This window comes from Erinaceus europaeus, chromosome 6, assembly GCF_950295315.1.
Source record: "Erinaceus europaeus chromosome 6, mEriEur2.1, whole genome shotgun sequence".
NCBI lineage: Eukaryota > Metazoa > Chordata > Mammalia > Eulipotyphla > Erinaceidae > Erinaceus > Erinaceus europaeus.
Window position 1 is genome coordinate 52,080,514 of NC_080167.1, and position 23,117 is coordinate 52,103,630.

Genomic DNA, 23,117 nt, shown 5'->3' on the forward strand with positions numbered 1-23,117 from the left:
GACAGCAACACAAAAATAGTTGTAAATTTTAACACACCACTCACAGCAAGAGACAGATCATCCTGAGCAAAAAAAAAAAAAAAAGAAATATCGGTCTTAAATGAAACCACAAATGAGATGGGCCTAACATATATATAGAACTTTCCATCCAAAAGAAATGAATACACATTCTTCTGAAGTTCAAATAGAACATTCATAGGGATTGACCATTGGGTCATAAAGATATTGTACACAAATATGAAAATATTAAAATAATAAAAAGCATCTTTTCAGAACACAGGCTCCTGTGTTAAATATGAATAGATGTGGGCCCTAGGTCAGATATATGGGTTTTACGGTTAATGATATTTATATACTTTTCCCATATTTTAGAGCATCTCTCTGCCCTGATCCAGCTTTCTAGTCCTATTCCCAACTCTGACACCATCTTCCCAGACAATACTTTCTGCCCACCTGCATGTTAACTGTTGGGAAAAAAAAATACTAAAGTCATGGGCCCTTGGGATATATCTAAAATAGATTTCCCAGGTCCTTCCAACATGAAGATCCCAAATCTCACCTGCTATATTCTTACCTTTAAGTTCCTGATTATTAAACAATTTGTTCTGCTTTATATCTTGATGCTTTTCAGCCACCAAGTTGCAGATGCTATCATGACACTAACCTGACTTCCCTGGGCAGATAGCCACACAAATGGGTCCTGGAACCCCATCTCCCTAGTGCTCTACCCCACTAGGAAAAGACAGAAAGAGGCTGGGGGTATAAATCAACCTGTCAATGCCCATGTCCAGCAGAGAAGAAATTACAGAAGCCAGACATCCCACCTTCTGCTCCCTATAAATATCTTTGGTCCGGGGATCGGGCAGTAGCGCAGTGGGTTAAGCACACATGGCACAAAGCGCAAGGACCAGTGCAAGGATCCCGGTGTGAGCCCCCGGCTCCCCACCTGCAGGAGAGTCGCTTCATGAGTGGTGAAGCAGGTCTGCAGATGTCTATCTTTCTCTCCCCCTGTCTTCCCCTTTCCCCTCCTCTCTCCAATTCTCTCTGTCCTATCCAACAATAGCGACAGAAATAACAGTAATAATAACAACAACAATAAACAACAAGGGCAACAAAAGGGCAATAACCCTGGAGGAAAAAAAAAAGATCTTTGGTCCATACTCCCAGAAGGATAGAGAATAGGGTAGCTTCCAATGGAAAGGATGGGATATGGAACTCTGGTGGTGGGAATTGTATGGAATTGTATCCCTGTTATCCCACAATCTTGTCAATTATTATTAAGTCACTAATAAATAATAATTATAATAATTTATGGGATATATGCTCAGTAGAGTACTACACAGCAATAAAAAGGGTGATATTATGTCCTTTGGGATAAAGTGGATGGAATTGGAGATTTTTTTTTTGAAGTAGGTAAGGAGGTTAAAGTACAACTACAGAATGGTTTCACTCACATGTGAAATATACAGAATTGGGGGGCTTGGGCAGTAGCGCAGCGGGGTTAAGAGCAAGGACTGGCAGAAGGATCCCTGTTCAAGCCCCTGGCTCCCCACCTGCAGGGGAGTCACTTCACAAGTGGTGAAGCAGGTCTTCAAGAGTCTATCTTTCTCTCCCCCTCTCTGTCTTCCCCTCCTCTCTCAATTTTTCTCTGTCATATCCAACAAAAACAACAATAATGACCACAACAAGGGCAACAAAAGGAGGGAAAATGTCCTCCAGGAGCAGTGGACTCATGGTGCAGGCACTGAGCCCCACCAATAACCCTGTGGTGGTCTAGCTTTGCGGGTGGGAGAGAGACAACCAGAGAGGCTGAGTGGGACGTAGTTCAATCTGTATTGATGAGGAATGCAGTGCAAGCTATCTAATCTAATCTTTCTTCATTAGAAAGCCCTGTCCTGGGGGTCGGGTGGTGGCGCAGTGGGTTAAGCACATGTGGCGCAAAGCGCAGGAACCGGCGTAAGGATCCCGGTTCAAGCCCCTGGCTCCCCACCTGCAGGGGAGTTGCTTCACAGGCGGTGAAGCAGGTCTGCAGGTGTCTATCTTTCTCTCCCCTTCTCTGTCTTCCCCTCCTCTCTCCATTTCTCTCTGTCCTATCCAACAACGAATTGCGTCAACAAGGGCAATAATAATAACCACAACAAAGCTACAACAAGGGCAACAAAAGGGGGAAAAAAATGGCCTCCAGGAGCGGTGGATTCATGGTGCAGGCACTGAGCCCAGCAATAACCCTGGAGGAGGAACAAAAAAAAAAAAAAAGAAAGCCCTGTCCTTTATATCTCCTGAGGCTGAAGTGTCAGGTTGGAAGAGGATGTAGGATGGGGATGGGGAGAAGGAAAAAAATGTGCGAACCAGTGAGAATTAAATGGTGGAAAACAGGATGTGACTAGGAGAGAGGGGGAGGAGTGGAAAAAGAGCATGAACCAGTGGGATTAAACCAGTGCGGACAAAACTATTATGTAAACAGACCATAGTGTCAAGCAATGCAACAGAAGGGGTCTTAGAAGCAGAATTAAAAAGCAGACCAACATTTCCCCCTTTCTTTTTAACTAATGGCCATAGTATCAGGAGTGTGGGGTGAACAGAAACCTATATTGTACAGGCATTTTCAAAAGAACTGGCACAAGATATGGAGGAACAAGTAAGAGAGCAGCAAGAACCAGTGTGATGCCAAGGGGATGCCTGAGGGGGCGTTTCCTGCCTCAAAGGGCAGGGCATATCAGGTGAAAGTGTGTTTCCTACCTCTGGGGACATCTCTTGCATCTGGGGGTGTTTCATGCCTCAAAGGGAGTTTCCTGACTCTGGGGGCAGGACCTAGTAATGAGGAAGGATCTCCTGCCTCTGGGGTCAGGGCCTGCAGGCGAGAGAGTATGGCCTATAGAGTCCCAAGGCAGCTGACTGCAAAGTCCATGGACTGCTGTGGTCAATCTTTGAGAAACCCAGCAACATAAAGAGAAGCTGCTGTAAAGTTGTGTAAAGTGTCCAAGAGGTGTATCAGTTAAATCTGGTAGAAGTGTCAGTCCAAAGCAGATGACCATGGAAGAAATGCCAGGGGATGAAAGGCTGCACGTCTGTCTTGATGGGGAAGGTCAACCACTGTAATTCCGCTTTTCTGTTGAGAGTGAGCTTTGGAGTCTGTGAATCAGTTTCTTCAGGTCGTGCCAGGTCATATCATTGGTTTCAGGGGGTGTGTTGTAGTGATGCCATCTTGTGGGCGATGTCAGAGGACAGGGGTCCAAATGGATTTCCAGGGATTCCATATGAGCAGATGCTTTTTCATGTGAAGACTTGACAGCTGTAATTCACTTACTTGTGAAGCAAAACTTGTAGCAGATTAGAAGTTTACTATAATTGATAACTCGATTATAATTGGTTTAAGTACCTTTATAATTTTGGAAGTCCTTTCTAGTATGATTTAAAGGTTATTTAAACAGCATAAGCTCAATAGAAGAACCATGGTTAGAAGCCTCAGGCATGAGAATCATTAACATAACCATTGTGCTCTTTACCCTGCCCATACTCATACAGTTTTCAGGATTAAATGTTTCACATTTATACCAAGACATAAAAAATATCAAAAGAGAAAAAAACAATTTTTTGGACTGTTTCTAGATGTCTCTAGAAATCATGGCTGCATCCAGCATTTTTTTTAAAGTCAATTAAATTTCAGAATACTCACAGCAAAATGGGTCATACAAAAATTAAGTCATTCAAATCACTTTCTTACAAAACGAAACTTGAACCAGATTATTAGATTGCACTATGTTGTATCATGAGTCCCCCAGAGAGTGTCCTAGTCCAAAATGCTCCTCAAAATTCTATTTAGGGTGCTTCTGATGGTTCCTGTAGGATTGCAGGCATCCATGCCCAAGAATGTTTTCCCATAGAAGAAAGAATCAAATCAGGAGGGTAGAACTAACCATGTGTCTCCATTCTTGGGGACTGCCAGGGCACTGGAGAATGCTCTTCAAGTTAGAATAGTCCTCCGCGGGAAATATGCGAGAGGGAGTCCAGAATGTCCCAGGGGAAATCTCTGCGCATCTCCCAAGCTCTATGATCACAGTCATAAGGAACCAAGGTTCCTGGTCAGGGAACCAAAGTGTGGCCCAGAACAAAATGTTCCAGAGACAGAGAAACTGTCTCATGAAGAAAGAGTAGAGGCTTTTGGAAACCTCTTCATAATAGAAAGGCAGCCCATAGCGGATAGGTAGCCAAACGGCTTTACTTATCTGGGTGATGGGCGGGTTATGTCCCACATTGGTGCATATGCTGGTCTAGCTTTGCAGGCAGGAGAGAGAGGACCAGGGACTCATGGCTGAGTGGGACGCAGTTCAATATTTACTGATAAGGAATGCAGTGCAAGCTATCTAATCTCTCTTCATTAAAAAGCCCTGTCCTTTATACCTCCTGAGGCAGAAGTGTCAGGTCAGAAGACAATGTATGTAGGATAGGGTGTGGAGAGAAGGAAAAAAAACATGTGAACCAGTCGGGATTAAATGGTGGAAAACAGGATGTGACTAGGAGAGGGAGAGGAGTGGAAAAAGAGTGTGAACCAGTGGGATTAAACCAGTGCGGACAAAACAATGATTATGTAAATAGACCACAGCATCAAGCAATGCAACAGAAGGGGTCTTAGAAACAGAATTTAGAAGCAGTCCAACAACCCTGGAGGCAGAAAGAAAGAAAGAGAGAAAGAAAGAAAGAAAGAAAGAGAATTGAACACATGAAAGTGAAAAAAAGGCAACCCATATCTAAGACCGTGAAAGAATTATGATGGTAATTGTTGGGGTGTTGGGGGTAGGGACACAATCATTTGGTGGTAGGAGCAGTGTTAAACTATACTTAGAAAAGAAAAGAAGGCAGGCCATAGAAAAATGGGCAAATATATATATATATATATATATATATATATATATATATATATATATATATATATAATATAGAGTGTTGCTGAGGACTTATTCTGATGCAGTCTCCACCCCCAGGTTTTCCTATGCTCCGCTAAATCCTAGAGTGCCCCCTTTCAACCAATCCTGGCTCTGCCCCCAGGTTTTTCTATGCTCCGCTATATCCTAGAGTGCCCCCTTTCAACCAATCCTGGCCCTACACGTCACCCCTGGTTGTCGCCCAATAAAAAGCCCCCTCACCCCTCCCTTCTCTCTCTCTGGGCTCTCGGCTCTCCCTCTCTGAGGTCTCGCTCCCTGCTCTCCCCCCGTGGTCGGCCATTGCTGGCTGGCTCCACGTGGTCTGAACCAAACCTCCCCCCCCATCCTATAATAAAGATCTGTGTACCCCTTTGCTCTGGACATCCACTCTCTTCTCCGTGGTGCAGCCCGACACCAGACCACCTCAACAACATCTGGCGCCCATCGTGTTCCGTACCCACACCACGCCCGGCCTGAGGTCTCCGAAACCGCCCAGACACAGGTAAGTGGCATCCGCCCGCTTCTGTGGCCCTGCGTTTCCCTCCACCATGGGATTTTTTCCGTTTTATGAGGAGGTGTCCCAGACATTCTATCCTTCTCTCCTGGGACAGGCTTTCGATCTCAGAGACGCTTTAATTTTTGCTACACCATGGGTTCTCATGGCTATATTTACTATTTTCAGGATATGTACAAGGCCTCCTGCCAAAAGGTTAAGTGACCTTGAGGCTGAGATACAGGAGTTAAAGGATATTTGCTTAGGACTTAAACACCCTAAGCAATCTGCAGTCAGCCCCCAAACCACTGCCTCCGGGCACACATGTTCGGTTTCTCCTGCGGCAGCTTCCGCTTCCACGACCCCTCCCCCCACTGCCCCTGAAGACACGTGTTTTGCCGCTCCTTTGACCCCTCCCCCAGCTGTCCCCACAGACACGTGTTCAGCTCCTTCTGCAGACAAGTGTTCGGTCCCTTCTGTGGCAGACACGTGTTCAGTTCCTTCTGCTTCTCTGGCCCCGCCCCCCGCTTCCCGTGAGGCTTCCAGTTCTCTAGCCCCTCCCCCTGCCGTTCCGGTTTCAGCTCCGCCCCTGGCCCCTGCCGCCGCAGTTTCAGCTCCGCCTGAGGCTTCCTCGTCCCTGACCCCGCCCCCTGCTGATACGTCACCATTAAGGGACCTAGTGACTGAGATACGAGAGCTAAAGGATATTTTTTCAGCACTTAAGGATTTTAAACCATGTGCAGTCCACCCCAGGAGCTCCGTCCCCGTAGATATGCGTTTAGTCTCCCCTGCAGCCACTACAGCAGTTTCTACTGAACTTTCCACTTCTGTAGCTCCCTCTCCCGCGCCATCGGACCAAATCCACACATTCCCGGTAAACTTGGCCCCTTCTAAACAAAACCCTCAGCCGTGGCAGCCATATTCCTCGAAAGAACTTGGAACGCTCAGGCAAGCAGTTAGGGAGGACGGTATGCACTCTCCATGGACCAAGTCCGTTTTGAGAAGCTTTTACCAGCATTTAAATATACCACAAGACTGGAAAGAACTGGCTCATGCTGCACTCCCAGACCCACTCTATCTTCAGTGGCAGGCATGTTTCCGCGATGAGTGCTCTAGGCAATCGCAGGAAAATAGTAACAAACAGGTAGAATGGAATTTTGATGCTTTGTTTGGAGCAGGAGCTTATGAATCTGGAGCTCAGCAGGCAGAAGCCAGGTTTCCAACTGGTTATTTTGAACAGGTACGCATCTGTGCAACACAAGCATGGGAAAGGGTGACCACACCTGATGTAGATCCATCAGCTCCCATTAACTCTTTTCACCAAGGCTCTGATGAGTCATTGGCGAGCTTCATCTCAAGGGTGAAGAGAAGCTTAGAGAGAAAGGTTTATAATCCTGACGTCCGCACACTACTCCTGCGCTCTATTGTCTGGGAAGGCATGACACCACAATTCCGTCAGGTATGCCTTAATCTTAAACACCTACACCCAGATAATTGGATTCTAGCGACACAGGAACTTACATCAGGCAATTATGGGACACCCGCTACGACGCAGGTCTATGCAGTTGCCCCACGTAAGCAAAACGGGGCCTGCTTTCAGTGCGGTCGCCAAGGACATTGGCGTAACCAATGTCCTGATAAATTGCAACCACGCCTCCAGTCAGGGAAACCACGCCTCCAGCCAGAGCAACCCCGCTTTCAGTCAGGGAGCCAGAGACCACGTACTGTTTGTCCAAAATGTCGTAAGGGGTTTCATTGGAAGAGAGATTGTTGGTCCCAATTTCATAAAGATGGTTCGCCCCTGAATAGTACAAATTCGGGGCCTGAGATTTTGTGGACTACTCCTGTTTTAGAACAAGGTCACCCTTCTATGACAGTAAAGATAGGCAACATTCCTTTTAAATTTTTGATTGACACGGGGGCAGCAAAGACGATTTTAAGGCAAGAAGAGATTCCCCAAGATTGGGAACTCATCCCTGGACCCAGTTTACATGGAATAGGAGGGATGACGAGAGCATTTTACACACGAGACTCGCTTATGTGGGAAGACCCAGAAGGTTCTACTGGACACTTCCGCCCTTTGGTAGCTAATATTAGCACCAACTTACTGGGCAGGGATCTTCTGGAATGTCTTAATGTTAGGATATCCACAGACGCCTCTGCAGAGCGTAAAACTCATTCCCGCGATACCAGGTCTATTCAGCACCCCCAATACTAAATGCCACTGTTCGTAGCCAAACACCCCGCTTAAGCTGGCTTTCTAATGAGCCTCTCTGGGTGGAACAGTGGCCTTTACCTAGGGATAAGCTAAAAATTTTAAAAGAGCTCGTCCGAGAGCAGTTGTCCTTGGGACACATTCGTCATTCTCGAAGCCCATGGAATACTCCTGTCTTTGTGATTAAAAAGCGCTCGGGAAAATGGCGCCTCCTTCAAGATCTCCGTGCAGTAAATAAAACCATGCAGGTCTGGGGCTCCCCCCAAAGGGGTTTGCCTCTTGCTTCTGCAATTCCCACGGGAATTCCAATCATAGCTATTGATATACAAGATTGTTTTTTCTCTATCCCCTTGCATCCGCGAGATTGTAAACGTTTTGCCTTCTCTGTTCCGTCTATTAATAATGCCAGTCCCGCTGATAGATTTGAATGGGTGGTGCTGCCCCAGGGTATGGCCAATAGTCCTACGATTTGTCAGGAGGCTGTTAAATCTGCCCTTGTCCCATATATTCATAAGGGCCTTAATATTTTTCATTATACAGATGATATTTTAATATGGGGAAAATCAGATACAGATCTCTATGCCTTACGTGATTTTCTCATTCCTGCATTAAAGAAAAGCGGCCTTAATGTAGCCCCTGAGAAGATACAGCTAATCCCTCCAATATCCTTCCTAGGTTCAGAGATTTCTCTAACGCAAATTCGTCCCTTAAAACCTAATGTTACCTTCCCTTCTAACCTTACTCTTGCTTCTTTACAAAGTTTTCTAGGAAATTTAAATTGGCTTAGGCAGTATCTCTATCTGCCCACAAGCTGCCTCCAACCACTGTTTGACCTGTTGAAAGGAAACAAACAGCCCTCTTCAAAACGTAAATTAACTCCTGAGGCCTCCTTGGCACTGGAAAGGGTTAACCAGGCCCTCCAGGACATGCACCTTGTTCGATTCTCCCCCTCCTCTCCGGTAAACCTTCTAATCTTCAACTCCACCCCCACAGTAGTAGGGGCACTGTGGCAAGACCATGGGGTTCTCGAATGGCTTCACACGCCAGTAGGAGGAGCTCCAAGACTCCTCACTGAGATAGATGCGTTAGCATTCATGGTTCGCCAAGGAAGAAATAGGTCTGTGCAGGTCTTAGGGAAAGAACCGGATTTAATCATTCTGCCCTTTTCTCTCACAGATACAGAGTGGCTTATACGCCATCATTCCCGCTTTGCCATAAGCTTCGTGGGGTTTCCAGGACAAATAGATAACCATTTTCCTTCTAATAAATTGATAGCTTCTTTACCTCTTCTGCCTCTACTAGCACCTAAACTTTTCTCTCGGGATCCCATTCCCTCTGCTCCTACAATCTTTACTGATGGCGGAAAAAGGGGAGCTGCTGCCCTTATATATTACCCAGACAAACAATCTCCTAAACCTCTCTTTACTGAGCTTCCTGATAATTCCCCTCAGTACAAAGAACTTTATGCTGTTTTTCTTGCACTAAAAGCTGTACCAGAATCCTTCAACCTTTTTTCTGACAGTGTGTATACTGTTAACTTACTTCCATGGCTTGCTCGTTCGTATGTGAAAATTGATGACAACCCACTTTCCCCTCTCTTGATTCAAATCACCTCTATGCTCTGTTCTCGAACCCAACCACTGTATATTCAACACCTTCGCTCCCACAGCCCTCTTCCTGGTTCCCTGTCTGAAGGGAATGCCGCAGTTGACCGCCTTGCCTCCACAGGAACTTTCCCAGTCTCTGTCTCTGATCCTGCTAATTTTCACTCTCTAACCCATGTTAATCTTAAAGGCCTTCAAGCTCGATTCCCTGATGTTCCTGTATCACAGTTAAAACATATCCTCGCTACATGCTCTTCTTGTGCAAGTCTCATAAAGACACCTGCTATCCAGACCCTTGGGGTTAATCCCCGAGGTTTAAAAGCTAATGCTATTTGGCAAATTGATGTCACCCACATACCAAACTTTGGCAAACAAAAATATGTGTTTGTCTCAATTGATACCTTTTCTAAATTTATGTGGGCTACAGCTCAGACAGGAGAAAGTGCTAAAAAGCTTGTAAGCCATATGCTCTCTTGTTTTGCCGTTATGGGGGTCCCATTATTTTTGAAAACAGACAATACACCTATGTTTACAAGTAAACAATTTAAAGATTTTTGTTCCCTCTGGAATATTACTCATACCACGGGCACTCCCTACAATCCACAGGGACAAGGCATTGTCGAGAGGGCCCATCAAACTCTGAAGGCTCAACTAAATAAAGATAAAGAAGGAACATATCCCCCAAATATCCAGCTAGCAAAAGCCTTAACTACGTTAAATCTCTTTAATATTTACAATAACTCAGCCTTACCCCCTATTATTCTTCACTGGCAAACACCATCTACCCTCCCATCTATTAAGGTCAAATGGAGAGACCCACTCGATAAAGTTTGGAAAGGGCCTGACCCATTATTGACCATGGGAAGGGGTTTCGCATGCATTTTCCCTCAAAATTTCTCTAAACCTGTCTGGGTTCCTGCCCGCCATGTCCGACAATACCCGCAGGATGGCGCTGTTATTCCTGAAGAACAAGAAATAACACAAGAGGACCAGATGCAGGATACATCCCAGGATCCATAATATGGCATGGCAGAACCTACAAAAGTTGGCTCACAGAGCCCTCTCTCCTACCCCTTCCCTGAATGTCTTATGTTATGAATGGCCAGTTGTGTTTTGTGAGTGAGTGTGCTGAATGACCAAAAATTTTTTGTATGACCCATCTGCTCAGAAGTACTCTAAATGTTAAAACCATTGTTACTAACATGCATTAACTCTCTAAGTAACCTGAGTCTGCTTATAGTCCAAAGTCAATTATAGTAAACCTCTAACTTGTTACAAGTTTTATTGTTTTTCACAAGTAAGTGATTACAGCTATCAAGCCTTCATATGAGGAATCATCTGTTCATACGGTAAGGTATTAAACTGTAAGAAGTTCCTCCATATCCAACCTATGTGAATTAGCAACATTCACATATTCTTGTAAACTTAACTGGTGTATCTTGTCTTGCCACCATAGGCCTGCCTTTGTCAGCCAACAATTTAAACATGTTTCTCTTTATAACATCATCCATGCCACGGACATCCTTTACTACCCCCAAAGACAAATGGCTGTTCCCCTGGACATCACATTCACTGACTGCTTCCCTTAGACTTGAGATATGCTCCTACCTCTTCATATCAATGGATACATTCCCCCTTCCTTACCTGTATACCCTTAGTTGTGGGACCCTAGCTTGTTTTACTTCTTCTGCTCACAATAGGTCCTATAATTCTTTTTTTTCACATTTTAAATTTATTTATTAATGAGAAAGAGAGAAAGAACCAGACTCACTCTGGTACATGTGCTGCCAGGGATCGAACTCAGGACCTCATGCTTAAGAGTCCAAGGCTTTAGTCACTGCATCACCTCCCGGACCACAGTCCTATAATTCTTAACAAGCTCATGGCCTTTTGCAGCAACAGATTGATGCCATAAAGATGCAACCTATACAAAGTCACTATCATAGGCTGGACATGGCAGAATATTGAGTTGCTGTGGAGGATTTGCCCCCCTCCATCAGAACGTCCACCATGTAGAGGGCTGGCTAGCCAATGATGGGTAAGAGGAAACTAGCGCTATCCAGTCAACCTAAGACAGGGCATCTGGTACTACTGGGCAAAAATGACCAGGTGTTCCAATGACGGGTAAGACGGAAGGCTGATCCCCAACCTAAGACAGGCACAGTCCACCCTGCCACAAAACAAAGTCCGCCAAACATCAAAACATGATATAAGACAGGGGGACATGTGGGGAGCCACATGTGCCCTCAAGGTTGCTATTGGCATGGCCATAGAGTTTATGTTAAAAGATAGTTCCTGGGAATCGGGTGGTGGCGCAGCGAGTTTAGCAAGAACTGGCTTGAGGATCCCAGTTTGAGCCCCCGGCTCCTCACCTGCAGGGGAATCACTTCACAGGCGGTGAAGCAGGTCTACAGGTATCTTTATCTCCCTCTGTCTTTCCCTCCTCTCTCCATTTCTCTCTGTTCTATCCAACAACCACAATATCAGCAATAACAACAATATAATTACAACAAGAACAACTAGGGCAACAAAGGCAAGATACAAGATACAAAAAAAAAAAAAAGGGATAAGATAGTTCCCGCTTCCCTACACCTTAGAGTCTTTGTTAAAAGATAAGGTCTTTTTCCCCATGAATCACCCAGGACCTTCCAGATAAACGGCTGACTACCATGACAAATAATATAAAATGTAATCATAAACGAATAGGAAAGATACATCCCCCAATACTCAGTTGGTCAAGGCACCAAACCTCTTCTTCTATAAAGCATTCAAATCAGATGCCCTGCTAACCACAAGAAGCAGATTGTTTGTGTTTCTTTACAGGAATCCCGAAAAAACCATCTGAACCCCTGCACACCCTGACGTCACTCACTAGATGGCACGACTACCGTGGCACACCCCCCGAAACCCTAGATGTCACTCAACGTGATCTGAGGAATCTGATTCGCAGACTCCAAGGACAGAACCTTTTTACTGCCTGTCTGCCTTTCCTGCTTTCGCTTTGACCTGTCACGTTTTGGCGGTTCCAGCTCACAATCTACAGAAAAGCAGAATTCCAGAGGCTGACCTTCCTCATGCAGCATTTCATCCCCTGCCATTTCTCCCCCTAGTCGCCTACTTTGGACTGAGACTTCTATCGGACTTGCTGATATACCCTTTGGACACTTTAGACAATTTTACAGCAGCTTCCTTCCCTTCACGTTGCTGGTTTTTCATAGACTGATCCTGAGTAATTCATAGACTTTACAGACTGTTGCCTTGAGGACTATACAATGCCAAATAGCCCCTCTGTTTGGTGGGTCATGCCTCCCGCCTCCCCCTCATTATGTACCCTTGCCCCTTTCCCCACCCAAACAGGGAATGCTCCTTTACACACCAATCCTTCCCTTCACACCACACTGGCTTTTACTTCTCCCCTTCGTGTCCCTTCCTATTTTGTTATGTCATGTAGGCTTATGCCCAAAAGGTTTCTGCCCCATGATAGTCTTTTATAGACTTTGTACATCTTATGCTATTACTAGGTAGAAAGATAGAAAAGATGTAGAGAAATTGTGAAGAGATGGTTGAGCAGGCTGCGCTTAAACCTATGAGATGAGTCTCTCCAGGTAAGTCTCTCTCTCTAAAGAGGGGTTGAGCACAGGAAGACGCATAAATCTCACAAGGTTGGCAGCCATTTAAGCCTTCCCTTCTCCACAGAAAGTCCTACATCTTCCCACCTGAGCATGGCATTCCTCTAAAACATTTAAGCCTGCTCCATTCCATTTTTCTTTACTGTGTCCATTTAGATATAAAGGGATAGGAGGAGATGTTGCTGAGGACTTATTCTGATGCAGTCTCCGCCCCCAGGTTTTCCTATGCTCCGCTAAATCCTAGAGTGCCCCCTTTCAACCAATCCTGGCTCTGCCCCCAGGTTTTTCTATGCTCCGCTATATCCTAGAGTGCCCCCTTTCAACCAATCCTGGCCCTACACGTCACCCCTGGTTGTCGCCCAATAAAAAGCCCCCTCACCCCTCCCTTCTCTCTCTCTGGGCTCTCGGCTCTCCCTCTCTGAGGTCTCGCTCCCTGCTCTCCCCCTGTGGTCGGCCATTGCTGGCTGGCTCCACGTGGTCTGAACCAAACCTCCCCCCCCATCCTATAATAAAGATCTGTGTACCCCTTTGCTCTGGACGTCCGCTCTCTTCTCCGCGGTGCAGCCCGACACCAGACCACCTCAACAACAATAGAGAGAGAAAGAGAGAGAGCGAGAGAGAAAGAGAGAGAGAAGAGAGAGTTATAGAAATAACAGTCAACCCATCTGTGACCCTGGGAGAACTATAGCAGTTTCCAATGGAGAAAATGGGGATACAGAACTGTGGTCATGGGAATACTGTGGAATTATACCCCTCTTATATGGTCACTTCCATCAGGAATATCATCATAATCCCTTTTGTGAGACTCTCCAAGACCTTACCCTTAACTGTAGACTATCAATGGTAAGGACTACCCCATTATCCAAAGAGAGGCTTCTCTGCTACTTGAAAAAGACTGCTCTGCTCCTACTCTGCTACTTGTAGAAGACTGGTTCTGAAATAAGTGCAGGAGACCTTTACATGCTATATATGAGACAAAGGCTAATAACCAAAATATATGAAGAGCTCACCAAAATCAGCAACAAAGAAACAAATGACCCCATCCTTAAGTGGAGAGGATATGAACAGAATATTAGCCAAGGAAGAGATCCAAAAATCCCACAGACATGAAAATATGCTCCAAGTCATTGATTGCCAGAGAAATGGAAATAAAGACAATAATAAGATATCACTTCACTCCTGTGAGAATGTCATACATTAGAAGTGATAGTAACAACAAATGCTAGAGAGGCTGAGGAGGCAAAGGAACCCTCCTGCACTGCTGGTTGGAATAAAAATTGGTTAAACCCCTATGAAAAGCAGTCTGGAAAATTATCAACAGGCCAGAAATGGAACTACCCTATGACCCAGTAATTTCTGTCCTTAGGATATATCCTAAGGAGCCAAACACACCCATCTCACAAGAATTATATATACCTATATTCATAGCAGTGTAGTTTGTGCTAGAAGTAACCTAGATGTCCAGCAGTAGATGGATGAGTGGCTAAGAATGACATGATATATATACAATAGAATATGACTCAGCTATTAAGAATGATGAATTCACCGTCTTTACTTCATCTTGGATGGAGCTTGAAGGAATCTTGTTAAGTGAGATAAGTCAGAAAGAGAATGAATAGGGGATGATCTCACCTGTGGACAGAAGTTGAGAAATAAGAATAGAAAGGGGAAACACAAAATAGAACTTGGACTGGATTTGGTGTATTGCACCAAAGTAAAAGACTTAGGGGCAGGTTGGTGGTAGGGGTACAGCTCCTGGTGAATAATGGTGGAGGAAGACCTAGCCTGAGGTTGAGAGTCTTTTGCAAAAAGATGAGATATTTTACACATGTTTCAAAAGCTGTATTTACTATAAAACATTACCTCCCCAAAATAAAAAAATAATTAAAAAAGAATATTTCCAGCTATGACCATGGACTGTGAACTCTGTATAACAGGGATTTGGAGGACATGCAGGCTGCTGTGCTAAATATGAATAGATATAGGCCCTGGGTAAGATCAGTATTGTAAACAGTTAATTGTATTTATAAATTATATTTATAAATTTTAAGTTTGGAAGCTACTCTTTACCCTAACCAGGCTTTCTAGTTCTATTCTCAACTATGACACCATCTTTCCAGACAATATTTCTAGTCCACCTCCATGCTAGTTATTAAGCTCAAGCAAAGATTAGTAAAGTCAAGGGCCCCTAGGAATATACTTAAAATATACTTCCTGGCTTCTTTCTCATCTGCTTTATTCCTAATTTTTGGGTTACTGTTTATTAAACATTTTGTTATGCTTTATACCTTAGTGCCCTTTAGCCAATAAGTTCTAGTTGACCTACCTGGAAAGATGACCTCACCTATGTGTCCTTGAACCTCACCTATGCAGAGCCCAACACCACCAAGTCAAAACAGAGAAAGGCTGGGTGATATGGAGTGTCGTATGCTTTACATTTGTTTGTTCTATCCCTCCCCCGCCAAGAGAATTGGATTCTAGCGACACAGGAACTTACATCAGGCAATTATGGGACACCCGCTACGACGCAAGTCTATGCAGTTGCCCCACGTTGGGCGCCATTTGTTGTTAAATTTTCGTAAGGCTCTTGCCAGGCGGGTTGGCTTCGCAGTGGTGAACAGAGACGCGGAGACAACGGCTGGGCATGGAAGCTGTATTTCTTTATTCAGGAACAACGATTCACAAACTAAGACAAACTAATCACCAAACAGAACTCTGCTGTCTCTTTTCGGCGGCGCAAGCACTCTTTCTTTTACTCTGGAACTCAGAAACCCAGGAACTCTGTCTCTCTGGCACTCTCTCTTACTCTGTAACTCTGAAACTCTCGAACTCAGGAACTCAGGAACTCTCCAACTCTCGAACTCAGGAACCCTCTCCCGGGGTTCCTTGGGGCGGGGCCAAGCAGGCCCGTGAAATTAATAGGACTCATCCAATTCTCTTGGCGGGGGAGGGCTAGAACAAACCAATGTAAAGCATACGACAATGGAGTGACTGCCAAGATCCATGTAATTACTAAATTACAGAAGCCAGAACTCCCTCCTTCTACACCCAAAAAAGAATTTTGACCTATACTACAAGAGGGGTAAATGACAAGAGAATAAGACCAGATAGCTCTGAATCCCAGTTCCACCAGGACTCGAAGCACCTGTCGCCAGGAATCTTGTTTGTATATCATCACTGAAAGGGAGGGTGAATCTGGAAAACAGGAAAGGAAGTCAGGCACTGTTTCTCTTATCTAAGAGGGAAGACAAAGAAAGGAAGTACACTTGGAAATAGTAATAGGTATATGTGTGATTTAGAAAGGAAGTGAAGGCTCTCCAGAGCCCTACCCCACTAGGGAAAGATAAAAACAGATAGGAGGTATGGATCAACCTGCCGACACCCATGTCCAGCAGAGAAACAATCACAGAAGCCATAATTCCAATCTCATGCACTCCAAAAAGAATTTCGGTCCATTCATCCAGGATGGGGTAAATGATAGCGAAAGCTGACCACAGGGCTCTGAACTCCAACACCATCAGGACCCAGAGAGAGAAGAGGAAAACTGGAAGGACATTCAGAAGTAGTAATAGGTGTAGATGTGACTTAGAAAGAGAAGGCAGTGTTATAGAATAAAATAAAATAATCATAGAATAAAATAAAAATGGTTTAGAGAGAGCGAGAGAGTTAAAGAAATAATAGCTAACTCATATCTGCAATCTTGGGAGAACTACTGTAGTCCAATGTAGGGAATGGGAATACAGAACTCTGGTAGTGGGAATGGTATAGAATTATACCCATTATCTTATAATTTTGTAAATCAATATTATGACACTAATAAATTTTTTAAAAATAAAGGAAGATAGGACTGCAGAAAAATTGTGAAAAATAGAGATATAGATAGATAATTATAGATATAAAATCAACCCAATCCAACCTTGGGAGAACTACTGCACTATCCAGTGGATGGTATGGGGACCAGAACTCTGGTGTTGGGAACATGTTGAATTATACCTGTATTATCTTATAATTTTGTAAATCAATATTAAATCACTAACAAAATATATGTTAAAAAGAAGAGTTAACCATGGAAATCTGGATAATATTTCAATTTCAATATGAGCTGAATCATCTCGGACAAGTCATTTAATTTCTCTGAATCTGAGCTTTACCTTAAAATAGGAATATAAAGTATCCCAAAAAAGAAAAGAAAGAATATAAAGTACCTATTCTGACAAGAGACACAAAAGCACTTTTAAAGACAGCTTATTATTGTTTACTGAAGACAGAAATAAATTTGATTGTCTTTTGCCAGTTTCTGAAGAAAACTCATGGTCTTATTAGAAACTCACAACAGAGACCTGTCACAGGTTACATTTTGGTTATAAATATAAAACTAAGGCCTTGGTCCCACTCTCAACATGCATTTCGGACCATGTGACCCTTAGTCAGTTACAGGAACGCCATCCAAGCCAGTCTAATTCGCATCTCATGAACACAACCTAGAATCTGTGGCGATTCATTTTCCTCAAATCAAACATATTCCTACAATAAAAAGGACCACATTTCTCAGACAGTGATGAGCAGTGCACCACGGGATTTTGGAAGTGAAGCACTCCAGTGCTCAGCTGGTGACAGGCTTGGCATTGTCTTACCACAGTTTCTATGTGCCGCTCTGAATTCCTACTTGATATTGCCTCCATGTGTCTCTAGCTTGTTTCTCCAGCTGCTACTAAACTCACTAAAGCTAATAAGTATGTGACTTGTGTTAATCTTGTATATAGTTGATCTTTAGCAAATATTTGTTGGTTATTTAAAAGGTAAATGCTGATGGATAGATAAAGAACAGGTTATCAATATCAATTTATTCAAAATATACCTGGGATAGAGCTCATTTAAGAGAATATCAGACATCTGAAATTAAATTTTATGGGTGGAAAGAACCTTCAAGATAATTTAAATCAGACCTGTTATCTATTGGGACAGGAAGGCAGAATAATCCACCTAAAAATATGGGGAATACAGAAAGTTTCAGAGGTGAGATTCCCTCTCCCCCCACCCCATGGCAGGAGGAGCTAATCCCAAGAGTTAGAAGATCCTGGTACTCAACTGTCAAGCTTTCAGGTGGAGAAAGCACAGTTTGTCAGTCCAGGGCCTTGATTTTGAGACTCTGTCCAATAAAATTCACTTGTGTGGCCACTGAATGAGCCCCAAATTCCGATTGTCAAACATATTTTAGTCTTAAAAACAGAATTGGGAAGTTTGACTTCCCTGGGCAAACAACCCTACCAATGTGTCCTGGAGCCTTACCTCCCCAGATCCCTGACCCACTAGGAAATGAAAGAGGCTGGGAATATGGAAGGACCTGCCAATTCCAACGTTAAGAAGAGAAGCAATTACAGAAGCCAGACCTCCCACCTGCTGCACCCCATAATGACCCTGAGTCCATACTCCCAGAGGGATAAAGAGTAGGAAAGCTATCAAGGGATTGGGCTGGGATATGGAGTTCTGGTGGTGGGAATTGTGTGGAAATGTACCCCTCCTGTCCTATGGTCCTATAAATATTTCCATTTTATAAATAATAATAAAAAACAGAATTGAGGAAGGGCATCTGTGAGATAGTGTATGTAAAGACTCTTCATTTGCAGAAAAAGCATGGTTTTCATGATTACCTAGCCAACTAATTTACATTAAAAAAAACTATTTTAATCTAGCATCTGAGCTTTCAGAATCTAAGAGCCAAAATGTCACAATACCACCTGGGTAGACCATTGGTTATGCAGCTCTCTTCTGCCATTAAAGAATGATCACTAAAGAAAGGCTCTAGCAAGCCCTAGTACCCCAGTGTTCACAACCCACGTGATTTCAGCAAGTGATGCCTGGCAAAGAGCTTCCTGCTCTACAATTCATCAGATCATGTTGAAGTTTCCAGCACCGTGAGGAATGCAGCAGGAGCTTTTCCTGCTTCCCAAGATTTTTTCAAAAGCAGGGGAGGTGGGCTTCCTCATGGCAAGTGAGATGATATCTACTACTGCCCATGCCCTATCTCCATAGTTACCCTTTCTGGGGTTTTGGAAGGGCTACATCTGGCACACATGGTAACCATCCCATGTTAAATCCCCTTTGAAAGAAATCCATAAAATCTGCCCACCTCAAGACAGTCAGCATATGCCTACAACTGGGACCCCTCCCAGACACCCCAAACTCAATATCAGCTGTGAACAGCACCTGAACTATTTTCATAGGTTCACCTGCTCTTGGCCAACATAAGAAATTAGTCTCCTATGGGGTAGGGCTCCTAACAGCAGAGCATAAACAAGCCCTCACCATCATCCATACTGGCAAAGAATCAGAACTCACTTGCATAGAAACCAGGCAGATGAGAAGAAATTCTAACACCTAAAAGCATCACTTAGTGGGAGTTGTATTGTTATGTGGAAAACTGAGAAATGCATAAACTATTGTATTTTACTGTCGACTATAAACCATTAATACCCCAATAAGAAAATAAAAAATAACTAAAATCACTACTTGCATGCACAGTGTGGAAATAAGACAAAATACTAAAGAAGGCATTACCAATTGCCTAGTAAGTAGTTGTGAAATGGAACCACCATTCCTAGCAGTCTTATATTACATGGAAAAGAGTTGGAAGGGGCCCCAGACATGAAGAGGCAGACCTCAGCAAATGACTTAAGTAGGCACAGTAGAAGAAAGATGCAGCCAATAATACTACTTGTGAATGTCACAGATGGTGACAGGATAAGGTTCTCCATCTCCTGACTCTGTTGTAGTTCTATAACCAGATAAATATGTTCTGCCCTGCATTGCTGAGCACCTAAACTGCTCATACACTCTGACTGACTCCTTATCCCAAAGCAGGGAGTGTGATCAGATGTTCACCCCATTACCCTGCAGTCCAGCAATTACAGCACAGAATCAGAACTATAATGGGTCACTATCTTTCCCCCAGTCTGGGTGTTCAGAGCTCCCCTTCATGCTCCCATATCAAGCAGCAGGCACACCCTATGTTCAGAGCAGAGACTGTTGGCTTCATAAATAATTACATTTGCACACACAGCCAGACACATTCTGTAACTCACAGCCAAATACACTCTGTAAATGGCCTCTTTCCCTTCTTGATTTCCTCCTTGACTTGCTTGTACACTTTGAGACTTGTCTCAGCATGAAAAAAAGTTGATGGAAGTTATCATCTTTGGAGGTTGACCCTGAAAAGTAGAGGGGAAAAAGACCCCAACAGACTTCACAGTGGCAATTTCCACTGAACCAAACATGAACCAGAAAATGGTCTTCAAGTCCCATTACACACAATACTAGGATTGCTCCAGTTGAATGATCCATCACAGTATCAGAAGCATTTCCCCTGCCTTTCCAAAGATGCATGTGGAATCCTTCCATCCAGGCAGGAGGTGCAATCCAGAGGGATCTGAGGGCAGAGGCTGCTGACAAATGCAGGAGAAAGTCTGAGTGGCAGAGATTCCTGGGACATCAGCTATGATATTTGGGAGAACCTGGGCGGGTGTGGCAAGAGAAGCTAGGCTGCTTTCTGCTCTGTTGCCAAGACCTCTTCTAAAGACCTGGAGGGAAACAGACACCTAGCCACACACTCAGAAACTGGAAGAATTCAGGACTGGAATCTACATGCAAGCAGGTCCAGTTCTCCCTGAAGCTACTTTTTAAGAAGCCATTTCATCACTATGTTCATGTAATGAAAGATTTCTATTTATGAAATCATAGTTGATAAAAAACGTGTGTATCTGTGTGAGCCTCTATGTGCCTCTAGTTAGGTTGGTTTTATTTTCGGTTTTGCACATAACCCAGTTTTCTAGGAGTTTCTTGTCCGTAGAGACACTGCCACTTCAGTGAAAGTCATGGTCAACTACTCAGAACCTTGATAATTCACTTATGTGACCAGAGATAGATGGTGGAGGTTGAGGTACCATTAAGTTACAGGCCTATCAGACCACAGAGACCAAATAAGACTAGGGTAATTTTTTTCAGAAAGCAGCCTTTCATCCTTCCAGCCTTCACAGTCAGTGAAATCAGAAACTAGTAGAAGTTGAGGAGTCTGTAAGTCTTTCAAATGTCTCAGTGACCTAAATGACATTTAGGGCAACATGCAACCCAGACATCTGGGTCCTTCTTTCCCTGACCTGTACAGCCATATCAAGGGTGGACTTCTCAAAGAGTCCTCTCCAAGCAACCTATATAAAATCATCAGACCTCCCCAAGCTGCATTTTCCCTTCTTGGACAGAAAACAGAGATCAATACACACAGTAAAAGCACTTATGCTTTTCCGGAAAATACCCCCATGTGACCATTAGAAACCTCCACACACTAAGCCCAGAGTGTGCCACTTCTGGCCACCTTCATCCAACATGTGGGCTGCCTCGGGGAGGATCTAGTGACAACAGGAGCCACCAGCAAGAGCCAAGTGTCAAGCAAAACAGTTTGTCAGAGGAGGCCACTGTGCTTGCTTGCTTTTATGTGCCAAGAGAGATGGCCTTTCTGAGGATGGTGGAAAAGTGTAGGCCAGGGTGGGTGAGGTCCCCCTACCCCACCCCTGCAAATGCCTGGACCAGGCAGATCTGTGTCACCTGAGCCTTGAGACATAGCTTCCTGGGTTCCATAGGCCAAGGTCACAAAAGGTCACCACAACTTCCTTCTCACTAATTCTGCAGGGTAGTCTGAGCAGACAACAAGTGGGCACCTAGAAAGGGAAGCCATTCAATCACCACCCCCATCAGTAGGCAGAATAATCCCACAGTTGCTAAGAGAAGAGATCAAACAAATAAATAAATGTGATTACTTGGATTTGGATACAAAATCCAGGGCGTTTGGGGATGGGGAGAAGGTTGCTGAGAGCCTGGGGAGATGTTAGTGGGAATCTATTTCCAGAGGCTCTGAGCACCTGTTTGCAAGCACATCTCTCAAAATAGCATAAAAGCAACAAGTTTCTAAAATGGCAAATCTAGTGCTCCTTTCCCTGGAGTGCTTTGTCATGGCTGAGCCTCTTACCCACAAAACCACTGCAAAAGAGCCTGGGGATGAAACAGAGCATATATATAACATGTCTGCAGCTCCTGCAGTCCTCTACCCCCATTCCTGCCCTGAGATGCATTTGCAATATTATACTGAAAGAAGCTAGGCTGGGCCCCACCTCCTCCCAAGCACTTACCATCAGCAGGCTGAGAGCAGAGTCAGGCACCAGCTGCACAGCCATGGTCTCCGATTCCCATGCACAAACGTTCTACACAGTCCGTCTGCCTGGGTCCTGGGTGACAGCAGAGCATCCACAGACACCTACAGCAGAGCAGTCAGAAATCCAGACTCAGAGCACAGAAGGTTCTGGACACACAGAGGCCACAATTCACATGGGGTGGGGGTAGGATGGGGAGGATGTCAGAGGGATGGTGGGAAGAAGGGTGGGAACCAGTGCTTCTGGGAGGGGGAGAAAGATGATGGAAAAATCGGAATCTGCAGGTTATTTAAAGGTGATCCCTGCCTAGCTTCCCTCAAGCTGCACAGAAACCACATCAAACGCAGATGTAAATGCTTCCATGACAGGCTTTTTAACTGCTACCTTAGCCAAGGCAGCAACTCTTCTGACAATTAAAATAAACCATGCCCCATTGCAGATAAATCAGCCAGCCTGAAAACACACACACACACACACACACACACACACACACACACACACACACACACACACGACCTCTAAGCATCGCTCAGCAATTCTGCTGCATAAACATGCTGAATGTCATAACCTACCTCTCGCAATCTGGTCAGCAGCTTCTTTCCTGCAGAAAGGTGTGTCCTTTTTGCAAAAGCAAATCTCTGTGAGGCAGAAAGCCCAAGCTGACCAGGAGTTCCAGGCAGTCACAGGAGATCAGCACATGCCCTCCTCCAAACCCAACTAAAGTCACTTTTACACTGACCCCAGCCACTTTTCCCAAATCTACTTTTTTTCCCCAAGTAGACCACCGAGCTGGATTTCCCATGGGGCTAACATACTTGTGGGGAACATGTAATTACACTGCCTGTTCTGTTAGCGTTCTCATCTCCCTGCCTGTACCACATGAACGCAGCATGCCGACACCCTCTACCTCTCTCTCCCTTATTCCCTACCTCCCTCCGTTCCCCTCCCCTCACATCTCTCCAACAGGCTGCCTGTTAGGAATTTTGAAGAAGCCTGTCTAGCTCAGGGAAGCAGGATGGGACTAATTTGTGCCCAGAAACACTGCTCAAGACCA

General features: G+C 44.4%; 1 protein-coding gene across 1 annotated transcript in view; it reads right to left on the bottom strand.

Annotated features, from left to right (window-relative positions):
* FRMD4A (FERM domain containing 4A) overlaps nucleotides 1–22,754 on the bottom strand; it is a 593,356-nt gene extending 570,602 nt beyond the window's left edge. The window contains exons 1-2 of the mRNA XM_060192202.1: nucleotides 22,636–22,754; nucleotides 22,043–22,167 (exon numbers count right to left, since the gene is read on the bottom strand). Coding sequence (XP_060048185.1) covers nucleotides 22,043–22,087 — 45 coding nt within the window. The 5' untranslated portion in view covers nucleotides 22,088–22,167; nucleotides 22,636–22,754. The remainder of the gene's footprint in view (nucleotides 1–22,042; nucleotides 22,168–22,635) is intronic.
* Between the last annotated feature and the right edge of the window lie 363 nt (nucleotides 22,755–23,117).